General features: G+C 39.1%; 1 protein-coding gene across 3 annotated transcripts in view; it reads left to right on the top strand.

Annotated features, from left to right (window-relative positions):
• Positions 1–19,268, top strand: part of LOC111226586 (misshapen-like kinase 1) — a 66,453-nt gene extending 47,185 nt beyond the window's left edge. For all 3 annotated transcript variants that reach the window (XM_022751817.1, XM_022751816.1, XM_022751815.1), the window contains 12 exons: positions 383–477; positions 1,544–1,628; positions 1,937–2,113; positions 2,951–3,059; positions 3,282–3,437; positions 3,709–3,852; positions 4,605–4,739; positions 4,906–5,006; positions 6,104–6,253; positions 11,659–11,818; positions 12,426–12,565; positions 13,269–19,268. In XM_022751817.1, the coding sequence (XP_022607538.1) occupies positions 383–477; positions 1,544–1,628; positions 1,937–2,113; positions 2,951–3,059; positions 3,282–3,437; positions 3,709–3,852; positions 4,605–4,739; positions 4,906–5,006; positions 6,104–6,253; positions 11,659–11,818; positions 12,426–12,565; positions 13,269–13,352 (1,536 nt within the window). In that variant the 3' untranslated portion in view covers positions 13,353–19,268. The remainder of the gene's footprint in view (positions 1–382; positions 478–1,543; positions 1,629–1,936; positions 2,114–2,950; positions 3,060–3,281; positions 3,438–3,708; positions 3,853–4,604; positions 4,740–4,905; positions 5,007–6,103; positions 6,254–11,658; positions 11,819–12,425; positions 12,566–13,268) is intronic.
• Positions 19,269–24,109: the final 4,841 nt, after the last annotated feature.

Raw genomic sequence — 24,109 nt, 5'->3', positions numbered from 1 at the left:
TCTGTGACATATTGCTCACAAGTAGACCTGCATACTCTGACACGTGTGAGCAGAATTTCTCAAAGATTCACGGAGAGGAAATGAATCTCATTTTGAAGCCGTGCAAGCAGACAGTAACATTTACAGAAAAATCAGCTGAGCCTCATTGACCTTGAATAACAATGAGCAACAGGACTGTTATAAAATACATGTGTACATAAATGTCACTAAAATTGGCCCTCCACATTCATTGTAAAATAACCTTGTTTCATGTAAGCAGCTCTTCTTTAGAAGCACACATTGTTTATTTTTTTATTTTCTCCTTCCTCTGCTTTTTCTTTCATCTTCTGATTCACCTCACCTCATTTTTTACTCATATTGTTCCTCACCTCCCACCACATAGGGCGTAAAATCTGCTCTCAGCCGCTTTAACAAAGCCACAGAATACTCCTCTTCCAGTGATGAGATCGGTAGCAGTGATGACGAAGACAGAAACGGGTGAGAACTCCAGCATCAGTATAATACTTGCATTGTGATTATTTATTGTTAAAAACTTTCCTGATGTGGAAAACACCTTCACCGGAGTATCCCTTTTAATCCGAAAAACAGGGCCTTTCTAACAACAAAGTCCTCCAGCACACAAAGAATTGAGCAATTTTTCAAAAATGAAACATATGTTGCAAGCTGAAATTGTGACATAGCAATTGTGAAACCAATTTTTAGTACAAGTGGAGAATTAGTGTGAAGAACCCCCCGTTCTTACTCAAGATTCCTATAAATTCCTACGACATCAACTGAGAACGCCCACATGTGGAAAAGTTTATGCTGACCACTAGGGCTGAATGATACGCACAAATAATCATATTGAGATTATTTTGACAGATATTGCAATTGGAGTTGCGATTGTAAGTTTTTAAATTTCATTTTCACTGAAAAAACATACAATATAAAAATGATGATGTCGTTTTTGCTGGGGTCTGTACCAAACAAGCATGTTCTCTTACATCTGGAGAATATTATTTGTACCCCGGTGCATCTCTGTAGCAACACAATGCTTCATTTATGTCATGTTGTGACAAACTTTACCTTTTTATCAAAAAACTGCAGCTCCTGCGGTTCGGATATTGCACCATATTTCAATTAATTGCTCAATTCTATTGACCACTAAACCTAAGATTAAATACATAATTAATGTTAAAATCAATGAATAAAAACCCATAGATCTGTTTAGGATTTATTGAACCATTTAAACCTTGACAATCAGTCTGGGACAAGCTAAATCTGTCATTGGTTTATGTTTTACATTCCTGATAATGTGAGATGACTTGAACTGTTTTATTACTATGATTTAATGCTTTTGTGTCTGCTTATGGTGAGGTTCAAAAGTTAGTGTTTATTATCTTTGACAATTATTTCTCTTTTGATTCCACATTCAATCTCCGGAAGTCAATCTGACTTGGTTTTGTTGCCGTTGATACTGAGGATGAATCGATCTTGTTTGTAACTAATACTTGCACCTGAAGTCAGACTTTTCTAAAATCTTGTCTACTCTGTGTGCTTCAAGGTCTGGCCTGTCCAATGGAAAAGGGAAATTCTTCAGAGGAATACCTGATGGCATTGTCCTGCAACCTCACCACAATCTTAATCAGGTACCCTGCACACACACACACACACACACACACACACACACACACACACACACACACACACACTAGAGGCTGTGATGTCCATACTGTCTAAACTACATAGATGAATACGACTGATGTTGCTTATTGATTAATGTGCTCTGTCTGCATTAAATCCTTTAAAATTGAGGAACTTTTGAACTATAAAAGAAACATAGACTAAGAGGTTTTGGCTTGAATTCCTGCAGCTCCAAATAATTCCTGTTGTGGCTGTTTGGCCCCTCCACACCCTTACTCACTACTTTGTGTGTGTGTGTGTTTGTTTTGTACAGATTTCTCGGATGGGTTCAGACGATACCTACCTGCTGCCAGACCTTCTGCAGAAAACCTCTCCCTCCAGTCCTACCCATAATGCACTGGGCCAACAGCAGCAAGCACGTGAACTCAGCTACTCGCAGTCGCCCACAGCCCCTCGATGTCCCACACATCAGGAACTACATGAGAGTATGGTAAGAATAATGTACAGTCAGACAGACATAAGTAGACAGACTGACTGCACACACACACTCACACACACACACACACACTCACACACACACAGACACACACACACACACAGCGTATTGATTTTTTAGGGATTTATCTCATATCTCATTCCTCCCAGTTATCATTCAGTTCACACTGCTGCTGAGTGTGTGATCAGAAATAATGTTATTTAATCAACACATCCACTGCAAAGAGTCCATTGTAGAAGGTTATTGATTCAGGTATTGACACATGTTGAAAAATGAAAGCAGTCTGCCAGTGAATACCTCTTCCTCTAACTCAAATCAATATGTTTTCGAAAGTTTGTCTTGACCTTATCAAGACATATCATTTTGATGATCACAGGCTGAAGAACCTAAATAGATTGGAGAAAACTCTTCATGCAAGTTAATAAGCCTTTGAGAACATTGTCCATTGCCAAGGCTGTTTTATGTGTTTGAGGAAATAATTCTGACCAGTTGCACTAGTTACTGTTTTCCACTAGAGGGAGATGGTGTCACAGTTTAGTTTCACTTTTATCAGTAGTAATATGATGCGTCTTCGTATCTCTGAAGATGTATCGACCTTGATTTAACACAAATGTGCTTATGTAACCAGCCATGATTTTCCCATGTCCTAATACAAATTTAAAAGCAATAATGCATTTGTTGTAATTCTTTTTAGAGAGTGAAATACAGTAAGAGAATATGGGAGTTGTCTAAAACCATGACTACTATTAGCTTTTTTGTGTACGGAGTGAAAACTCTAAACAATAAAAAGTGCTGTGGAATAAATGGGTGTGTTGTTGTTGTATTCATCAGGCTGTCAGCAGTCCCACTGGTAAAAACACCTCCACATCTTCCTCTTCCTCCTTTCTGTCCTTCATCGATCCAAGATTGATCCCCATATCATCACCACCACAGAGCCCTAGTGAGTACAATTAAACATACATACACAGTATACAGTACATGTTCTCACACATGCAATGCACTAACTTACAGTACTAAATTCATACTTACATATTCTTCTGTGAGTAAATGGAGACACTTTTTTCATTTGAAATAAATGAACAGACAGTGAATTATTTATTATGTACATGTGATAGTCATGAGAGATGCCAATTTTTTGTTGTGTTTTTTTGTCCTTGTGTAGCGGGCAGTAAGGGTGACCCAATCAAGAGAGAGAACCACAGGAAGGGCTCTGTGGTGAATGTGAACCCAACCAACATTCGACCACAGAGCGACACTCCGGAGATCCGAAAGTACAAGAAGAAGTTCAACACTGAGGTTCTCTGTGCTGGACTATGGGGTTTGTAGTTTAATATTGCTTACTTATTGCTTTACTTTGAAACATATATAACTGATATACTGATATATAACTGATTTTCCTACGTTCATGCTGCTGGCATGGCATCACTGGATGATGTCCTGTTTTTGACAGTGTACCAACTCCATATACTGTACTGTTTATTTTGGAGTTCACACCAATATTCAGATGTACCATGGTTAAACAGATTGATGGATGCATGGCACAGCATGTTTCTTGTGGGTGTAAGGTTTGTCTCTGTTTTGATCTGTAGGTGTGAATCTTTTGGTGGGGACAGAGAATGGTCTGTGGCTGCTGGACCGAAGTGGTCAGGGGAAAGTCTACTCTCTCATCAGCAGGCGAAGGTTTCAGCAGATGGATGTGCTGGAGGGACTTAATGTGCTCATCACTATATCAGGTAAATGTTATGTAGGTTAATGTGTACATGCACCAATAAGTCAGCTACTGAGCCTTCATAAACTTCCTGGTGGCTGCACATACACAGTGAAGCAAACAGAAACAGAGACGCCAAGTTGCCACTAGGATATTTCAAACTATCTAATAATACATGTAGGTGAGGAATGGAATGCGTTTTTTTTTGTTTGTTTGTTTGTTTGTTTTTTTTCAAAAGAAGTTGGATTTTTCCATATGTTTTTCTGTCTTCTTATTTGATGTAGATTCTCAAAATAAGTGTAGTAATTACAAATCTTCTGGCCTTGCAAATGCTAGTTTTTACAGAACTATCTGAACTTAGCTGAAATCCCAACACAAATATGTGAATCTGGACAAAGAAACAGAAATTAATTCTAGTAAAGTCACATGAATCTTATTTAACAATTTCAAAATCAAATCAAAAATCGCAAATTTGCCTTAAAGGGCTTGAATTCCCTTCTTTTTACAAACATTCCTTGCCCTTGAGCAAGGGTTTCAGCACCCCAAATGCTCCAGGGTATTGTACAGCTGTGTGTAGTTGCATTGATATGAAGCAGGTTTTTGGTAATGAAAGTCTAATCTTTCCTGGATCAATACAAATTAAAATATCATGTTTTCTTCAGTTGAATTAGCACAAACCTCTCTGTCCATCTTTACATAATTACTGCCCAGAAATGAATATCATCGAAACAGTGTTATCATTCATTCATCCCACCATCCATCTCCATCTATCTGTAGGTAAAAAGAACAAACTCCGCCTCTACTACCTGTCCTGGTTAAGGAATAAAATCCTCCATAATGACCCAGAGGTGGAGAAGAGACAGGGTTGGACCTCAGTAGGTGACCTGGAGGGCTGTGTGCACTATAAAGTGGGTAAGTATGCACTGATGAGGGCTTATTTAAGAGCATTGTTTTGTTAATCCTACAGACTAGAAAATAGAAACCACAGGTAATGTTTTGTAAATCTAGGGCTGTGCATGCACCTCAGATCTATCAGGTATAGATTTGTTAAGGTGTCTTTGTCCGTCTTGATTTTCAGTGCGTTACGAAAAGATAAAGTTCTTGGTGATTGCTTTGAAGAATGCTGTGGAGGTGTACGCCTGGGCCCCAAAACCCTACCACAAATTCATGGCCTTCAAGGTTGGTAACAGTATAAAGTCATTTATGTTATCAATGTGAAAGAATGGTATTAGGAGCTCTTTGCCCTGGCTGTAGAGGTTATATAAACCACATATGAATACTATAACATATACAGTGATCTCTGTTCTTTTAGCCACACTAGCAGCACAGTACTAGAGATAGCGATCCATATTGGCCCGCTTGTCTGTCCGTCTAAGTTTTCTGTGACCATTTAAATATTTCAAGGAATACTGGATGAATAGCTGTAAAATTTATACATTTCTCCTTAGAGAATAAATCGTAATGTCTCTGGTTAATCCTCAGCTTTTGCTCTAGTTCCACCAGCATGTCAAACTGTGGTCAGAAAGCTAACATACTGTGTTTAGCATGCCAAATTACAGTCTTAGTAAAGTAAAGTTTAAACTTATAAAAGCCAAGTCTAACAATGCTGAGTTAAACCTTATAATCAGAATCTGAGGTGACTAAAATTGCTATAATAAAGAGGATAAAAATGATTGTCAAGCGCATACAGAATTAGCTATGAGTCTGATTTCTTCAGTTACGTCCTTGATTATTATCTCTGAAGTGGTTAAACCAGCATTAACAGGTTAACAGTACTGTCCTCCGTCTCCTTTCTGTCTTTACCACATCAAATCTGGGACAAAACAATCATAGACAAGAAAATCTAATGGGGTCACTTCCACAGGCACATACTTGCACATACACAAAGACATGACACATCCAGGCTGTGAGAGTCATACACAGAGATTCTCAGCAGAGCAGTGTCCCATTTCTTAATGTCCTTCGTGGCCTGAGCTACTTTTTTTCCACACTATGTAGTTTAACCCTCTCTTCTCGGAAAAGGCCAAAAATACACATGACTATCTTGTTCGGAGGTAATAGCATGACTATCTTAGGATGCCTATTATTATGCAACTGCTCTTCAAACTGTCAAAGTCATTGCTGATTAATTGTTAATGGAGCAGTTGTAGTTGGATTGTTGGTATCACAGCTTTTTTTGAAAATGTATCGATAAAGGTCTTGAGGTGTTCAGACTATCGCTTCTAACTTAATGACTTTCTGACTTTGTGTTTGTTTTTGTGTGTATGTCTATCCAGTCGTTCAGGTCCCTGCCTCAAAAACCGCTGTCTGTTGACCTGACAGTGGAGGAAGGTCAAAGGTTAAAGGTCATCTACGGCTCCTTGTCCGGTTTCCACGCCATTGATGTCGACTCTGGAACACCATACGACCTCTACCTGCCTACACATGTAAGAGTCTCTGTAATACACTTGTCCCCTACTCTACTCTACTGTTTTAGTGCTCTGCCAGTGCTGGAGAGTCACATATAGCCTAAAATACAGTTTATAGTCAAACTATAATAACAGTGTAACTTTAGTTACCTCATCTATCAACATGTTGTTGGTCAGTCATGTTCAGTCTCGTGTAGTCAGATTGGCCATTAGGACTACTGGGATAAATCCTGGCGGGCTGGTGGACTGTCAAAAAATCCATAAACTCTTTGCCGTACCTGTCAGTCTCTTTACCAAACCTCTCTGTGTGCCTATCATTCGGGGTCCACATGAGAGTAAACAGTCTCAGTTAATCCCATTCAAAACTCTACATGGTCTGTCAGCAGTGGAAGAGTAACTGCTCTTTCTCCTTCTCCTAGTAATTCTTAAATTGGCACTATCAAACAACAGGGTTGAATTTCTTTCCCATTCCAACCCGCCTTCACATCACTGTGGTCGATGTCCAGGATGTTCACTCATGCCTACCTACAATGTGCGAGCATATGTGACAGGATGCTGACTACAGTTCACTTATCGACCACCGGTGTCATTAATGATAAGGGTTTTCTGAATGTGACATATAGAACCTTTAATGAAAGGATCAGAAGTGGGAGGCATAGAAGATTTCCAACAAAGTAAATTAGTTTACACAGTTTTAGTAAAATCAAAGTTTTCCCCTGTTAGTCTGTCTTGAAAACATTTAAGTTACATTACAGTTACATGCATTACATAACATCAATGCTTAAATTATTATTAGTATTAAATTAAGTCCCTCGTTGCGAGTGCTCCTCACCTCTCCTGTCTTCATATCTTCAATCAGTGATTGTTGTCCCTCAGATGAATTTGAATATATATGAATTGGGTGTTTTTGGATCGTAGATTTTTTTTTTTTTCATTTTATCGCACCAAATAACATATTTTTTAAAATAAATTTTTCATCTGCTTGACGTGTTTAAGATAATCGGGGCTGGACACATTTTGTAGCAACTGAATATGAAAAACCCATATAGGCGGTGTATCTTTATTTCCCTATACATTTTTTCTTATCCATCAGCTGTTATCTCTCTACTCAACTATCTCACCTCTCTCCTCTCAGTCTCTCAGGATGTTCTCCTCCTCCTCCTCCTCCTCCTTCTCCTCCCACTCACAGTCTACAGATGTCAGTCATTGCTCTCCTTTATTTCTCGTGTTTTCTTCTTTCCACCTCTCTCCACTCTCCTCCCACTCAGTCTATAGCTGTCAAACACTTCTCTCTTCCCCTTTCATCCATCTCTTCATTTTCCTCCTCCCACTCTGTCATCCAATGTGGCATTGTTCATTTGCTCATTTTCTCTTCATTTTTTATCTTCTCTTTTTCTACATTTACCAACCCCCCACCCATACTCTCTCCCCCTCTCTCCCCTTCTCTCTCTTTCTCCTTCTCTCTCTCTGTTCAGTCCGTGGGCAGGTAGAGTTGACAGCAGAATGTTGTGACTCATGTTCACATTTCTGTTCAGACATGGTCTTTTAGACCTCGTATGGTGTTTGAATTTTCGGTTAAAATTGTAGAAAATGATCTAGTGAAGCCTCGGTCAAAAGACACTTTTGTGCACGTTCTGATCTTAAGAAGGTTGTTGTCGATGGTTATAAATACTTTATTTTATTTTTGTTTTGGTTGAATATTTAGTTGTTTGTTGGTTTCTTTGGATTGGATTTGGAATATGCTTAAAAGAGCACTTCACAGATGTTAGACTATTATATACGACTTCTGAGTCATGAGGGAATAACCCTCATGATGTCATAGTAATACATCAGGTTGTCTCAGTGTGGGATAAGAGACTACAAGTATTTAACAGAAAGCCTGCATCACAAACTGGGGATGTGGAGATTACAAGGTAGGGAGGGTCTAAAGAAAGGCACAGTTGCATTACAGGAAATGTAGTATCCAGCGTTTTGGGAGTGTGATCCATGTAACACTCTAGAGCAGAGGCATACAGTAGGTCCCACTGGGCTTAATACAAGAGCTGCCAACTATCAGTCTATAATTATATAATATGTAAAATACTAGTATAATACTAGGATGTACCAATACTGACTGTTTATGTCTTTACATTTCTAGTTTATCCTCAAAAATTATGAGCGCCCAATCTCTATTATACATATTATACTTATTGGAAATTACAGTGGACGTCTTAGCTAAATGATTAATGACTGACAGCAGTTGGTGGCTAAATATAGCATGTATTTCCAGTGTTTTGTTCTAGTGGGTTGGTAATATTTGTGAGTGTCCCTGAGTTATAATGGCTCATGGAAGTCTGTTAACTTAAGCTTTTCCCATCTCTAAAAAGGTCTGTGCAAATGAATGCATCTTTGAGTGTGAACAATTCGCCCACTGCTGGTACAATTAGAGATGGAGCTGGTCATTTTTTTTCTCTCCTCTGCTGTATGTGGGCATGTAAAACTCGCTGTAGCCTCTGATGAGTCATGTTCACATTCAAATTCTGAAACATCCAGTTAAATATGTTTTAGCAAGAGCTAGAGAAGCTTGAAGCTCGGTATATTTACACTTAAGATTTGAATCATTTTGCTTAAGCCTGTTTTCTTATGTGAAGTTTCATAACCAGAATTTCTACAATAAAGTTGTTATTTGTCTTGTTGGTTCATCATCCACCATCTGTGGACTGTACTAGATTTTGTTGAATACTGTGCATACATATGTTGTTGAGTGGGCAACAAATGTTCAACATTTTGTGAAGATTTTATTACTGGTGGTAATAACAAGCATGGTCTAATACTAATATTAATGGTCTAATACTGCAGTGTTCAGGGGCAGCAAACATTGTTAGAGCAGGTACATTGTGGCATAAGTGTCATATGTCTGATTTCATGCTTCATGCGGTGCAAGTAGTTTTCCTCACAACAGAGTTTCCCCAGCAGCCTGCAGCTCTTCATTTAACAGCTAACTCTCTGACTTTTTCATTACTCCCTGCAATATTTAAAACTGATCCACTGTCAAAACTGACTAATACTTGGGTTTCACATGACCGCTTCATAATAAAAGCCACTCTATGTTTCATTGTGGAGCAATCTTTTCTTCTTCTTTTAGCACTGGTTAGCCCTCATATGGTTGTAGGAGGTGTATATAACAAACAGTAATGAAAACAACTATAGAGAGATGTAATTACAAAACATAAATACATTTATTGCTAATGCTGAAATAATGCTTACCATATATAACGTCAAAAAGGGGAAAATCATAAGGATTATATCAAGCAGATAAACCTTTGTGACATTAATAGTTGATAGATGGGAAGTTGGGGAAAGGAGACAATGCAATCTGTTGACATTTCTCACTTTGTCTCATTCATGTTCTTATAGCTTTCTTTCACACACTCACTCGCTCTTGTGCACATACACACACACTGCCCCAGCTACCTCTAAAGTGTGCTACTTTCTATAAGCAAGGGGAAGTTCGAGCAAGAGAGCGAGAGAGGCAGACATACGAAGAGAGAAATCGGCTCTAAAAATACATCCCTCCTGCCCCACGATCATTAACTCTGTGTGTGTGTGTGTGTGTGTGTGTGTGTGTGTGTGTGTGTGTGTGTGTGTGTGTGTGTGTGTGTGTGTGTGTGTGTGTGTGAGTGTGTGTGAGTGTGTGTCCTGACCTGTTCTTGCTCCTCTTGAGTGTTTTTTTCCCTCACTCCTCCTCCGGTATATTAAGCGAGTCTGCACACAGCTGCCTACTACACCGGTGCCTTATACTGCTACTGCTACCGCTGCTGCTGCGATATCATTTGAGCTCTCCAGCCTTTCTGCTTTTTTTCCTTTTCTCTCTTACTCATACATTCAACACTCACTTACACACACACACACACACACATACACACACACACTGAGTTACCGTGCACTTTTAACCCACTCACTTATACTTCAACATGCTCATAGTTCACTTTCTTTGAGTACTCTTGCGGACACTTGAGACGCTCTGGCTTTCTTTGTAGCTATACTCTGATACACACTAATTTACACGCACGCCCTCTCTTCTCACCTGCACATCCGCCGATACGCACACACCCACTTACATCAACAGTGAAACACATTCACACACATCACTGATTTATATTACCTCGTCACAGTCAAAAGCAGTTCACCTATTCACAAACACAAGCCTAACCCACATACACTCACTTTCATACACACAATGCACAACTCACCCACTTAAAGATACACACACACGCACACACAGAAGCCTCTCCCGTTGTTGCCTGCAAACTATATAATGATGCTGATTCCGAGGCAGAGGATTAAGATTGCGTTGCGTCTGTGGATGCCTGTTCTGATGCTCAGGATTGTGGTGGCTCACACTCTGGTAATGTATGAAACACGCTCACATAAAACTATATTTACCCACTGTGTGTGACATAGCACACACACTGCCAAACTGTTTATGTCTTTTTCCTGGAGGAGGCTTTGTTGTTGAAGGGATTCCCTGTTGGTTAAGATGTGAGCTATTGATAGTTTTTTTTTTCTGGCAGAAACATGTTGCAGATACTGATGTAAAGACTTTTCTTTTCAGAAATAAACTGATGAACTAGATTTCTGGCAAGTAATTGCTGATGAACAGTTTTCTTAATTTTTTTTTAAGATAAATACTTTTGGTTTGATATCCTGTAAAAAAAAATGTTGTTTGAAAAAAGGTTTCGTGTTGCATCTCTGAACTGGTTAAATAAATGTTCCTGACTCGGTTCAATAAATGATCTAGTTTGATACATGACTGTGAACTATTAGAGAAATGTCTCTAAACTCTTCACATAAATGTGGATACACTTTTCTCTTGGGGTAAGACAAATGTTTCTGAACTGATTAGAGAAACTTTAACCTATATTGTTAGTTTAACTTAGACAATGGTTGCTGGATGAGATCTTTGATTTGTTGAACTGAAAGTTTTTCATAATAATAATTTAGAGGTTTAGTATTTGACTGTGTTGGGGCTTTGGTCGCATCCTACACAATATTACTGTAATTTATAATGAAACCTATAATGAGACCTTCATGCTTAAGTCAGGGACTTATAATTTTATGATGAAGTCTCAGCTTTGAAAGAAGCACCACATCTTTCACATCTCCCCCTCTCAAATCTCTGTTTGTACATTTTTTTGCTTATTCTCTTTAGTCTTCTCCTTCAACTTTCTTCACTTCGGTAGGTTGTAATGGTGTTGTCCTAAGAATTTAACCTTGTTCTTTGGCTCTACAACTAAAAGACATTGTCAGATAACACCTGAATGTCAAGTGTACTGTCAACTCTCAGACAGTGCGCAAAACATTGAACACACACTAAACTGTTTGAATTCGTTCTTGTTTGTTTGCTGGTTGTCTTTTAAATAAACTGTGTGTTTGTTTCACAGATCCAGGGCTCCATCCATCCCCATGCCATCATCATTTTGCCAAACAGCGCTGGAACAGAGGTTCTGGTTTGTTACGAAGATGAGGGCGTCTACATCGACACCTACGGCCGCATCACCAAGGATACAGTGCTGCAGTGGGGGGAGATGCCTGCATCAGTCGGTAAGTTTCATTCAAACACACACAGACACAGGGAACACACATATTTGTCCACAGGCATGAAGTGACAACACAAAGTGGCTTCGCCTGTTTTACAAGTCTAGTTTCCAAACTGAGATTTGAATCATTTCAACAAGTAGATTGTCCTCTGAAATCACTGCAGTGTCACTCTAGTGGCTTGTTGCTGTCTGATGAACTGATTCTAGATCAGCAGCTGTCCTGAGCACCAACTTACCCCTGAACCAGATTCTGTGGAGGCAGATTTAGGACAGGGTGGGCTAAAAATAAAATGGTAGAGACTGTGTGTGTGTGTGTGGGGGGGGGGGGTTGCTCTTCTATTCTTGTGAGGACCTTGCAACAATACTAAACCTAAGCGTACCCTAATTAAAGTAAGCCTGTGTCTGTGGTGGGTGGGTGGGTGGATGTGTGTGTGTTTGGTCCAGTAGATGGGTCATTATTCTAGCATAAGGAATTCAATAGAGAATACATGTATTTACAATAACACCCACACACATATATGCATTTCCTATTTTTTACAAGTTATAAGTATCTTTATAAATCTCTCTCACTCTCTCTCTCTCTCTCTCGCTCTTTCTCTCTCTCTCTCCAGCCTACCTTCAGTCTAACCAGGTGATGGGTTGGGGAGAAAAGGCAATTGAACTGAGGTCTGCCAACACAGGAAACCTGGAGGGAGTTTTCATGCACAAAAAGGCCCAAAAACTCAAGTTTCTTTGTGAAAGGAATGACAAGGTAGGACCACCTAAAAGCACCTAAAAGCACCTAAAATCCCGAGTGGAGTGTTATTAAACACATATTTCATCAATTCATTTATTATGAAATATCATTAAATATTAGAATACCTACAGTGTTATAAAGAGTACTAATATCAAACTAAATGTTCTATAGTCAGCTCACTGTGGTGAGATTTGTAAAGTCAATGTCCAGTTAAAGAAAGCTGGACTTACATGTTTAGATGGATATAGTAGATTGTTTAAAATATGTAAATATTTTTACTAAGCAAGCTTACATCATCTCATACATAATATTAAGAAATACCCATCAGTAATTCTTGACCTAAGAAATAATAGTTTGGTACAAAAAAAAGTCTTGACTCAAGGTTCACCTACTAGATTTCTTCTGGAAGTTTCAGCCACATCTCGATGCCGTCCTTAGCAGATTGAGTTGTTTGTTATCATGTAACCAAAGTTTCATACTAAACGTGTTTACAACTAAACCATCTCCATCACAAAATACAATCTGCTGAAGAATGCCATGAGATATGGCTGAAGGTAGCCTAAGAAGCCTAGTAAGTGGACTTTGACCTCAAAAATATGATGTTACATAAGATTTATGTCACCAATACTACTTGAACAATCTAACCTCAAATACTTGAAACCGCAGTAACATTGTGGACATTTGAAATTGTTCCTAAACCTGGATCTCTCTCCTGCAGGTGTTTTTTGCCTCAGTGCAGTCGGGCGGCAGCAGTCAGATCTACTTCATGACTCTTGGACAGAACTCGCTGTTCAGCTGGTAATGACTGGACCTGTGGGATCAACTGGTGACATCTGCCTTCATTATTCTGGGTTCGCCTCGTGATGCCTTTTTTTATTTGAGCTGACTGATGTTGGTCTCTATTGGCAGTTGATCCCTGCAAGGATCAACTAAGTACTCTTGGATCCATTACTCTTGTCTAGTTTCCATGTAAATGTGCATGAGGTGAGTTGATCATGACTCCGGCTGCAGCAAAGATGCTTGAACCCATAACTCCATCCTTGACTACTGAGGCCTGGAACAATGCTTCTTCAGCAGCACAAAAATCTGGACCTAATATTCAGTGAAAAAGAGGAAAGGTTCACGACCACCACACCTGACCATGAAAGAGTTAAAAGGTACAACGACCAATGTCAGCATCTGTAATGTGTAATTAGCTTTTTCGCACGCCGGATCTCCATAGTTACCGGTCTTTCCGAGACTGAAAATCGCCCCAGACCGTGAAAACTCATTTTGGGTCTGTTTGATCAAAATCCACCTGGATGCAAAACTGATGACCTGATTCAGCTGATTGTGTTGATTCCTAATGAACACCAGATCACTGATAAATATCTGGCCTCAAGATTCCTCTACTCATCTGTTAGCACTGGAGACCACAGCATTCCTGTTCAGTTTGCTCCACATTCACTTCATCTCTCCGGGATCAGTTTTCTCTTTTTTCTAAAGGACTCCATTGTATCAGTTACTCAGCTAATTATGTGTACATCAGTTATTCACTCATATTTGATTGCCTGGCTGTGGCGTATTACTGGATCCACTGCTTCCTTTTCATCCAGACGGAGTGAAAACTAGAAGAACAAAATCCGTTCATCAACCTCATTCCTTCCAAGGACATCATCTGGGCATTTTAAAGACTGGGTTGGGGCCATTTCGGGGCTAAGTAGGACAGCTACTGTATATCATTCCAAATTTTGTTGCTATTGCTTAAAAGATGAGTTTTTTTGTCCAAGGTGACAGTTTTTCTGGGCCACAGTGAATCAGTATAATGCCCTATCATCAATCAGTAATGTTTAAGCATATCCTCAGCTGCAATTATGCTGTCCATGCAAACCTCATAAGGCCAAATGTCAGGATTGAAATGTACAAGACATAGTTAGTTAGACACACTTAGACTTTTTATCAGGTCATTCTGTTCCTAATTATGAACAGTAAGTCATCATCTTTCTCTGCTTAGCTTGAAATCAGTTGCCAATTAAGCAAAAAATACTCTCTTGGGATTGCTTGGGACCAGTCCTCTTCAGTTTCAGTTTGAGCATTCACGCTATCACATATCTGGACCATTTTATTTTAGTCTTATTACTATATAATAAGGACCTGAAGAGCCTTTTACTCTACAGTAGGAGCCATAATTCTGGTGGACAGTATAAAGGGTGTACACAAGTCCACTTTAATAGGCAATGAATGCTTTTCTGTTTTCTTGCATCTGTTTTGTACAGCTTAGGATGTATATAATCTTGTACGAAGCACTGTTTTCTAAATATTATATAATTGACAAGCCATCTTTATGTATGTGTACAGAATTATAGGCTTATGAATGTGAAATTCCATCCCAAAACAGTTTATACATGTTATGTCCACGATCTTAAAAGGTTTGTCAATATGGACATGAGCTACTGACAGTGAACTTGAAGGCTCATGTTCAAGTTTACCAACCTGACCTGAAGTGTTTAAGATCAGATAATGCATCATGTGGATTCTGTTTTGTGGTTGATTTTCTCCTAACATGTATAAGTCAGGCTCTTTGCACAATGGCCACCTTGTACATGTTTTCTGTAATATATCACACTTTGGAATGATTTCTATGTTTCAAAGTGGGAAACATTTAAAGCCATTCTGCAGTCAGTATTGAAGAGATTACTGCTAGCTTTTGGCTTTAGATCTGTATCTTACACTACCCAACATGGGACGCACACTTGTTTTTGATGGGTCACCTTGAGAAATTTTATTTTTTTTGACCCTGGATCTGAAGCGATGCAATGACTCGGGCTGAAAAAATGTAAAAATGCCCGGTTGTATAATATGTAGTTTGTTTATTGTTTTGTCATTTACACAATGAGCTTCAAAGCGAGAAACCAAAGATCAAGGCTTTGATGTTTTGGCTTCCTTGAATCTAACTGTGTGAGATACTTAAGATGCTTACAAATCACAACTGACCATTTGATTTGACGTTTGAATACTGTTGGAAAGATAAAGAGTTGGCAGAAATCTTGCAAAACTCACGTAGTTTGGGGAATATTATTATGTATAGTACAAAAGATGCCAATCAACAAATCAACCTGCAAAATCTCCCAGGACTGATGTGTCTTGCTAGCTCACAACAAAATATATGCAAGTTAATGTTGCTAGCGTTATTATATTTAATAGCCTATATGTATGTTTTATACAGTGCTTGGTTTGGTAAAAGTGTAGAAATAATTGGTTTTTACCTTCAAATGTGAATTTGCGATTTGTTTAATTATGATTCATTTTCATTATGTCATGTTTTCCCTTCATCAGATTTAGCTTAAACAGCTAACGTAGTTACATTATTCTCTATATTGTATTTACTCTTGAGTTTTGTGGCCATCAGAAATTGCGCCAAATGTTTTATATTCAGTGACACTTTTTATTATGGTCTTGATAGAGATATTACAGCTGGTTCTGTGAGAATAATTTAAACTGGAAAATTAACTTTCTGATAATGACTGTCTTGTTGCTAAATTGCTACCAACACACCGGACCAGATAGCTAGTTGACATGGCTACAGTGTGAGGAAATACAGGAATGTAAAATAATTTTGACAGGCTAATAGATGGAGAACTGCTAGCTAACTTGGGCTAATTGTTTCAGAACTATGCGAGCTAAGCTAACTTGCTTGAATGATATACAGAGATTCTAGGTAGCATGTGGCTAAGATAATAGCAAATCTTGGCTGGCAAGCTAACAGTAGCTCAGCTGTGTAAAGTTTCCACACAAGATACACAATATGACTGAACTATTTTTCACACACTTTTGTACCGTTTCAATTAAAACTCTTCACCCTTCACAAATAGATTTTACTCCTATAATCCTATAATTTCTGTCTGGAGCAGGACATATTATATGTAGAATAAGGCACTGTGCTAGTTTGTGATCAGATTTGGTCGGGTCTGGTCAGGATCCTGAGCAAGACCCTGGCCTTTAGAGTCCAAATAGACAAAAGACCAGACTAAAATTAGTCCTGAACTACCACAGTGGTTCTATCATCTGTCCACTGCACAGGAAGTAGCCTATATTTGCTGCGCCCTTCTTTTCAACGCACTCTGGCCACCAACAGTACATGTAGTGCTAGAAAGCACAACAAGCTAATCAAATTAGTTCTTTTATTAACCAGCTCTTTGATTGGTCTATTTAATTCTTGCTATTTTCCAGTTGTCAAAATGAGAATTTGTATGAATGTTAATTACAATTTAGTTTCAAGACCCTACTATTAAAATCAATAATGTATTTGTTTGAATACCACTGATATAATTGATTATAATTATATTATAATTACAGATTTTATCATGCGTTGAGAGACTTTAACCGCTTACCACCCTTATACTGTGCAGTTTTGGGTTATGTTGTTTGTCATGTTAAGAAAACAAGTCTATTTTCTCTGTACTGTTTTACAGAAAACCCATTATGGTAAAAACTGCCATTACATTACACTTAACATTTTCAATGATGAGTATGCTGTGTTTTTTTAATTGGTATCTTTCTTCATCCTGCTTCAAGAAACAGCACAGAAATTAGCTTGTACAAGCTAAACAGAGCCAGTGTCACACCTAATGATGTGTGCTTATCTGGGTTTATCCAGTGAGGATATTTTTGTGAATTATTAGGCCCTAACTTCTCGGTCTTCTCCTGCATGTGCTGCACATTTGACTGTAGCTCTATCTATAATGGGAGATAGTGAGAGAGAGAGAGCAGTGCACTTCCTCCTACACCTTCCACTGGTTAAGGTGATGACAGATTCTGTTTCAGGCTCGCTGTGACTCACTTCTCCAGCTCTCCCACCAACTCTTTTTCTCTCACTTTGTCAACACATCTCTTCTCTCAGCTGCCTGATATTCCCTCCGCCGCTTTTGCTCAGTTCCTCCTCTACCTATTTTTCTTCTTCTTTCTCCTTTCTAGCATCTCTCAGCGTTCTTCAGCTCTTTGTTCTCATGTCTTATTCTCTCCATAACTTTCCATTGTCTCTCATTCTCTCATGTCAAGTCTCTCCATCTACCCCCAGCGCAGCTGAAAGGCTTATTCAGGAAATTTTGGATAGTGTCACTAGATTGGCCGGGGGTGGGAGAGTATTTTTCTTGAATTACTTTTACTTTCATTCAGTCACTTCATGCGGGAGTTGAGGTGTGATGCATGAGGCAAAGGAGACCACACTTTCAAAAATTCAGTCATATGATAAAGGCAATCATGCAGTCTAGATATTATGTTCTACAAGCCTTATTGAAGCATATTGTGCTATGCTTCTGTCATATTTCTTTGCTGCTGCTTAGATCAGATTCTTTCCTTTGAATCACAACATTGTCCATCTCTATTCCAAAAAACATTTTTGCATAATTTATCAATTTAAGAGCAAAACCACAGAACTGGCCCAATTCTCTTTTATTTTGTATTTATTGCTGTTTGTTGAAGTGGGATGTTCCCTTAAAGCAAGATTATGTAATTTGTGGAAGATACAGAATAGTGGTAAAAGCTTAACCATAGCGTAACAGTAGCACAGGTAAAAAAGAGTAATAAAGTTAGTAAACCGCCTCATGCACTCAGGTTTTCTAACCATAAGCTACTAGTCATACCAGACAAGTAAGGCTGTAAAGACAAAACACCTGAGTGTATTGACTTGATCAAAAGTATATTTTATCACTTATTAATTAATCTTTTAATTTGTAAGAGAATGTGTGATTCCTTTTTCAAAAGTTACATAGTTTTGATTTAAGTGCTACAACTGTTATTTTGCAGCCTGTGTATGAGCAAGAGTCTGGATGAGCTGTGCAGAAAGTGTTTGTTTGTGTGGGAGGGTGTGATGCAGATTGTGAACAGGTGCTCAGTAAACCGGATAGTCTGCAGGGGAAGGAAAAACAGAGTTAGAGGAGGTGGCTGGTGGCTTGAGTCAGGTGTCACCCAATAGAAGGAAAATGGATGTTGCTTTAAAACCCAAATCCACAATTTAAAAACTTTGAAGAGGCTCTGACCTTAAAAAATTGAAATACTATAATCTTCAAAACAAAAACTAAATTTACGAAAAAGGTGGAAAAATTAATCCATTTATTTAATGAACTAACGGAGCTAGTGATGGAGCCAGTGTTTCAACAGATGGCACCAGACTGCACATGTGGATTGAGAATTTATAGATACTGATGGTTCTGATGAGGAGAGGGAGGAAGAGGATGTGAGGATGTTATAGAGAGCGGCAGTGATCACGATGAATAGCCTTTTTAGGTTTACTCACACTTATCCATTGGCCAAATTAATCTTCCGGCACCAATAGGCCGATAGCGATCTTTAATAGAACAGCATTGTCTGTTGATGGGTGATATTTTCCAAAAGTTGAGATTTAGCCAACAATTTACAACTACTGTCAGTATTTTGAGGTTATCTTCAGTGTAGACACACATGACAATTATGTCGAAAATTCAAAGAAGTTGAGATTATATAAGACCAAATGTTATATAGATATATATATTCAAGAAAATATTTTTCCCTTAGCCATTTCATTTCATTTCTGTACCGCTGTAAAGATGATTCTTTTGTTACTTTTTTTTTGCACTGGACCTGTGTTTGATGCATCATATACTGTACCCTTCCTGCTTTGAGATGAACACACACTAACTTGTGTTTCCATGTAAAGACACAAAAGACAGTGAGATGACAATAAATAAATGTGTTGAATTGACTCGTTTGCTGTTGTGTTTCTGTTTGCTTCAAAAGTCATAATGACACGTGGTGTTTTTGTTTTATCTTCCCACTGACTCATCACAAACCTTTAATCCAATTAACTTTTGAAACACTGACACACAGTTTTTTGTCTGTTGAACACACATCTTGTCATTGTGACACAAGACGTTACACTTGTCGCTCTTGGTGCAACACCATCTGCAGGAGCATTTGTTATTTTGATTTCCTTATGGTGACAAGATCTACTGATGCTTTTGTCTTTTAAAGTCAAAACATCTATTCAATGCAACAGCAAAGCCACCCATCATCACTCTGCCTGTACAAGCAATTACAGAGACAGCGCCTCGTGACAGCACTGCCTGTGTCTGAAGGCTTGTGCTGTTAGGAATATCGCATGCCATCGTCATTGGGTCTTTCCTGATGGGTTTAATGTTGAACCTCTGTCTGGAATATTTTTTTCCCTTCTGGTCAGAGGTCACAAAATTGGGGGACTGATTTTAAAAAAGAAATTGAGGCGGCACAAGACCAAGAGCTTTCACTTTTATGGCTCAAGCTCCAAAAATAATGGATCCTACAATTCCCATAATGCAAGTAGAAAGAATCTTTCATTAGACCCTAGCTGCCTGTTACTTGCCGTCGATGCCATGCTCCATTTGAATAGAATAGTTGATCATTTTCAGGGATTTTTATGAGAGTGAACTTGAACCCGCTCTGACTGATGAAGCTCATTGATTATGATTCAAACTTGATGGTAAAGCAACATAAACACTGCAGTTTGCCAGATTCCTTACATTCCTGTACACGAAGAGTATACAGTACATATTCAAGAGTAAAATGATCATAACTAATAAATGTTGCGTTTGAAGTCAGAGAAGTGTTTTATGAATCTCACTGTGGATAGAGGGAGGTCCTGGTTGAGGCCTTCAGTGCTGGAAGGTGAACTCACTGCTGCAGCCTAGAGGGCAGGAGACTCAAAGCCTGAACACACAGTCCTGCTTCATCACTTCTTCAAAAGGAGATATATTTACAAGGAGATGTTTTTCTATTAAAAGATGTATTTCTATTGTTGGGGTTAAATTATGGAGCAATGATAATATAAATTTTAAAATGTGTAATTTGTGTAATTTTTGAGGGTTACAAGTGTAAACAATTTTCTTTTCTTTTTGGTGGGTAGCTTAAATTGTAAAGAATGTAGGCCAGCATACTGTATATAAGCATTTTGGCTGGGCCTGAGCCTGTCCACTCACTACTTAATACGTAGAATATTGACTTTTTATTTAAATTTTTTGCTGTCTACATTGTTTGAATTTACTGCATTATGTGAGATGACTAAATAAAAAAAATACTAATACTTCATCACCATCTCTCTCTCAGACACCTAAATCTCTTCCTGGAGCTTTTCAGTCTCTTGAGAATCACAGCATGGTGAGAGTTTGTTGTCATCCAGCTCCCGTCACAGTGAACGAACTGAACACTGCTGCTGGATCGCACATCAGAGGAGGTGAGAGGGCTGGAGCCCCCCCCCCCCTATCTACAGTCCCTCCAGCAGCATCACCACACACAGAGTATATTGAGAGGGGCTGTAAGTATTTGCAAGTAAATAATAGGTTTTTAGGTTATGTATGTGGATGTGTACTGTATGTCTGCACATCTACTGTATATATGTGATGATATAACCTGTATCATGAGCATTTAGATCAAATTCACTCTTCTTCTGTATTTGTTAAAGCTGCTTTAATCAGTTTTTCATACTAACAATGGATCAATGTGTAAAGTAAAAGGTGTCAATTCCTTTGGTAGTTCTCTCTCTCTCTCTCTCTCTCTCTCTCTCTCTCGCTCTCTCTCTCGCTCTCTCTCTCTCTCTCTCTCTCTCTCTTTCTCTCTCTCTCTCTTCTCCAGGGGTTCTCATGTATCCCCTGAAGACTCGCTGGCACCAGTCGCAGGTTTCCTGGCCCCTGCCTCACACACTCTTGGATGAAGTTAGGTCATCGAGCCTCTCAGCAGTGACAACCTCAGCCACCTTTTCATCTTCTGAAATTTAGTGCAACAAGTGATCTCTCTGTTACCACCAGGTTGGTTTGGATTGGACAGACGCTGTGAACCCGAACCAGCGCAGACACAGGTGAAGCACTAGTTTGAGCTTCACTCCCGTTGCCTTCCACTTGGAACTCTGCTCTGTCGCGCGTTCGTCACTGTTGACGAACATTTTACTCCGCTCTAAATTTGCTCCTGCAGTACCCCTCCAACTGACCCCCACCACCCCCAAGCCTCAGATTCCCTCCTAACCCCATTCCACCACCACAACCCCCCTCAACACACACACACACACACACACACACACACACACACACACACACACACACACACCCCTGCCTGCTGGTTTGTGTGTAAATGTGTGTGTCAGCTCACCCAGAGCAGGGAGCGTCCGGTGACCAAGCCATGACTGGCAGCCACACAGTCACATAGCAGTTTTGCATTTAGCATTTGGATCATTCACACTTCCTGTTGGATCAATACATTTGTTGTTGCTGTTTTTTTTGTTTTTTTTTATCCTGCTGGGAAAAGGCCCGACAGGTAAGAGGAGGAACATTTTGGTTGAAGTTCTCAACACTGCGTTGTGTTGAAGGTGCAGCCAGGCCCGTTTTGCATGTGCATGGCTGGATCAACACAAGAATTTTAACTATTACACACAAACACACCGTGAAGGAACCTGTCGGATCCAGTTTACACACCAGATCTTGAGCTTTCACTGCATATATCCACACAACAAAGTTAGTAGTATCGTGGTAGTTCGTTAGTAGTGTAGAGTGTAAAGATTCAGTAGTGAAAGGTTTACACAGAGCTGTTTGTGCTCTTGGTTTTGATTGGTAGAGGGAAGAGAGAGCAAAAGTCAGAGTAATCAGATAATCAAATGCTGTAAAGAGCCATAAGTTTCCTGATACTTCATGTTATTGATACTGCAGGCATTGCTGGATGAGTTTGCAGTCAGAAGGAAGAGGACAGCTGAGATCTGTGTGGGGCTAAATTTATGCTGTGTCATTTGTCTATCTATCTATCTATCTATCTATCTATCTATCTATCTATCTGTCTGTCTGTCTGTCTGTCTGTCTGTCTGTCTGTCTGTCTGTCTCTTTGTCTCCATATGTCAGTGTGTTGATGTAACTGTGTATATGTTGGTTAATGTCTGTGTGTGCACATGAAAGTCTCCCAGGATGCAAACTGTCCACATCAGAGCTCCAACCTGTTGCAGTGGATAAAAAATCTGTTACATCCGTTTGGTAGTTTAAAGGGTACAAGTGAAAAAAAAAAAGTGTGTCAGTTACATAGCCTGCAGGGTGAGGCAACATAAGACATACCAGCCAAAGCTGAAGTGGGTGGCAGAGTCGGGGGGCGGGGGGGGGGGGTTAGGGGTTCGCAGTGCAAGCCTGACGTGCTTGTATGACGCTGTGTTCAGCCACTGAGCTCTGTGGTTGGTGGACACAGAGATCAGGTGACCCTGTCAGGGCTAAATCGGTCCCCCGAGCAGACAAGTTGAGAAGGTAGGAGAATTGGAGAGCTGGAGGTGGAGGTGGAGGTGGAGGTGGAGGGTTAAGAGGTTTTTTCAGAATGATGTAACTGAGAAATTTCAAAATGGGCTCACAGCAAGTAAAAATTCGTCTTTTCCACAATGGTCCCTTTACCTCCCAGCAGGAGCGTAGGTTTGGTCTCGACATTGGAAGGGACGCAACAACACCGGCACCCCTGCGAAACAAAGAGATTGACTTTTTAATGTCGTCAACTAAATGGTTTAATAACATAAACGATCTTAATTTACATTCAGAAATGCCCATACGCAAAATATATGTACATGTGTTGAATTTACAGACATGAAATATATGTACATATGACGTAAAATCATATATGTATTTAAAGTATAGCCTATATATGTAAAAAAAATTACATATGAACCTTGTTTTGAGATATACTGTATGTCTAATTAATAGAAACATTTATTTTAGTATGTCTGTTTATATTATAAACATTGGATAGTAAGACATAAAAACGTCATTGTATTCATGGTGACATTTTCAAAGGACTCGACAGAAATTCAGCTCATACTATCCACCGTTTTATGTTTACTACTGCTAGCAACCTGACTGCTAGCCTACAGAAGACAGAAACCAGGGTTAACTTGCTAGTTAACGCTAGCTCACATGTTTAAATAACATCAGTTGACATTTTTCTGGTGACATTAGGTACCACTGTGATATTCTCACATGATGTGAGCCTTCAGATAGCCCCTGCCCTTTCAGTCGATGCTAGCATGTGTAAATCGGTTGTCTTGGAGAGATCATTAGGAAATGACCTAAGCAAATGCATTAAGTTATGATGCATAATGCTGCTGTTGGTGGAAATATCTGTCCTTTCCAAGATTGTATAAAACACACTTGTTTTTAGCCAGACAACGATCCAGTAACAATTTATTCCATTTGGTTGCATAATTATAAGGAGTTTTATCTGAACGTTGTTGGATAAAGAATTGAGTAATGAGTAAGCAACAACAAAATATGTACCATGAAATATTAGTTTTATTACTGCAACTAAAAGAAGCAACAATTTGTACTGAGTAAAATCCAGAGTGTGCTGGTTTATTTTTAGAAAAGCTGATGTTTTTTCTTATTTCCCCTCATATTATCCATATTGTTGTGGCTCACAGTGACATATATGAATGCATGAAGGGTATGCTGAACATACAGAGAAATAAAGCTTCACACTCTGTGTGTGTATGAATTGTACTTGTCATTGACTCTTTGTTTGTTTGGCCTACCGGATACAAGCAACAGTCCTCTGCTGTGGCTG

Source organism: Seriola dumerili, unplaced genomic scaffold (genome assembly GCF_002260705.1).
Source record: "Seriola dumerili isolate Sdu_G_001 unplaced genomic scaffold, Sdu_1.0 BDQW01000161.1, whole genome shotgun sequence".
NCBI lineage: Eukaryota > Metazoa > Chordata > Actinopteri > Carangiformes > Carangidae > Seriola > Seriola dumerili.
This window is presented reverse-complemented; position numbering and strand designations above follow the sequence as displayed.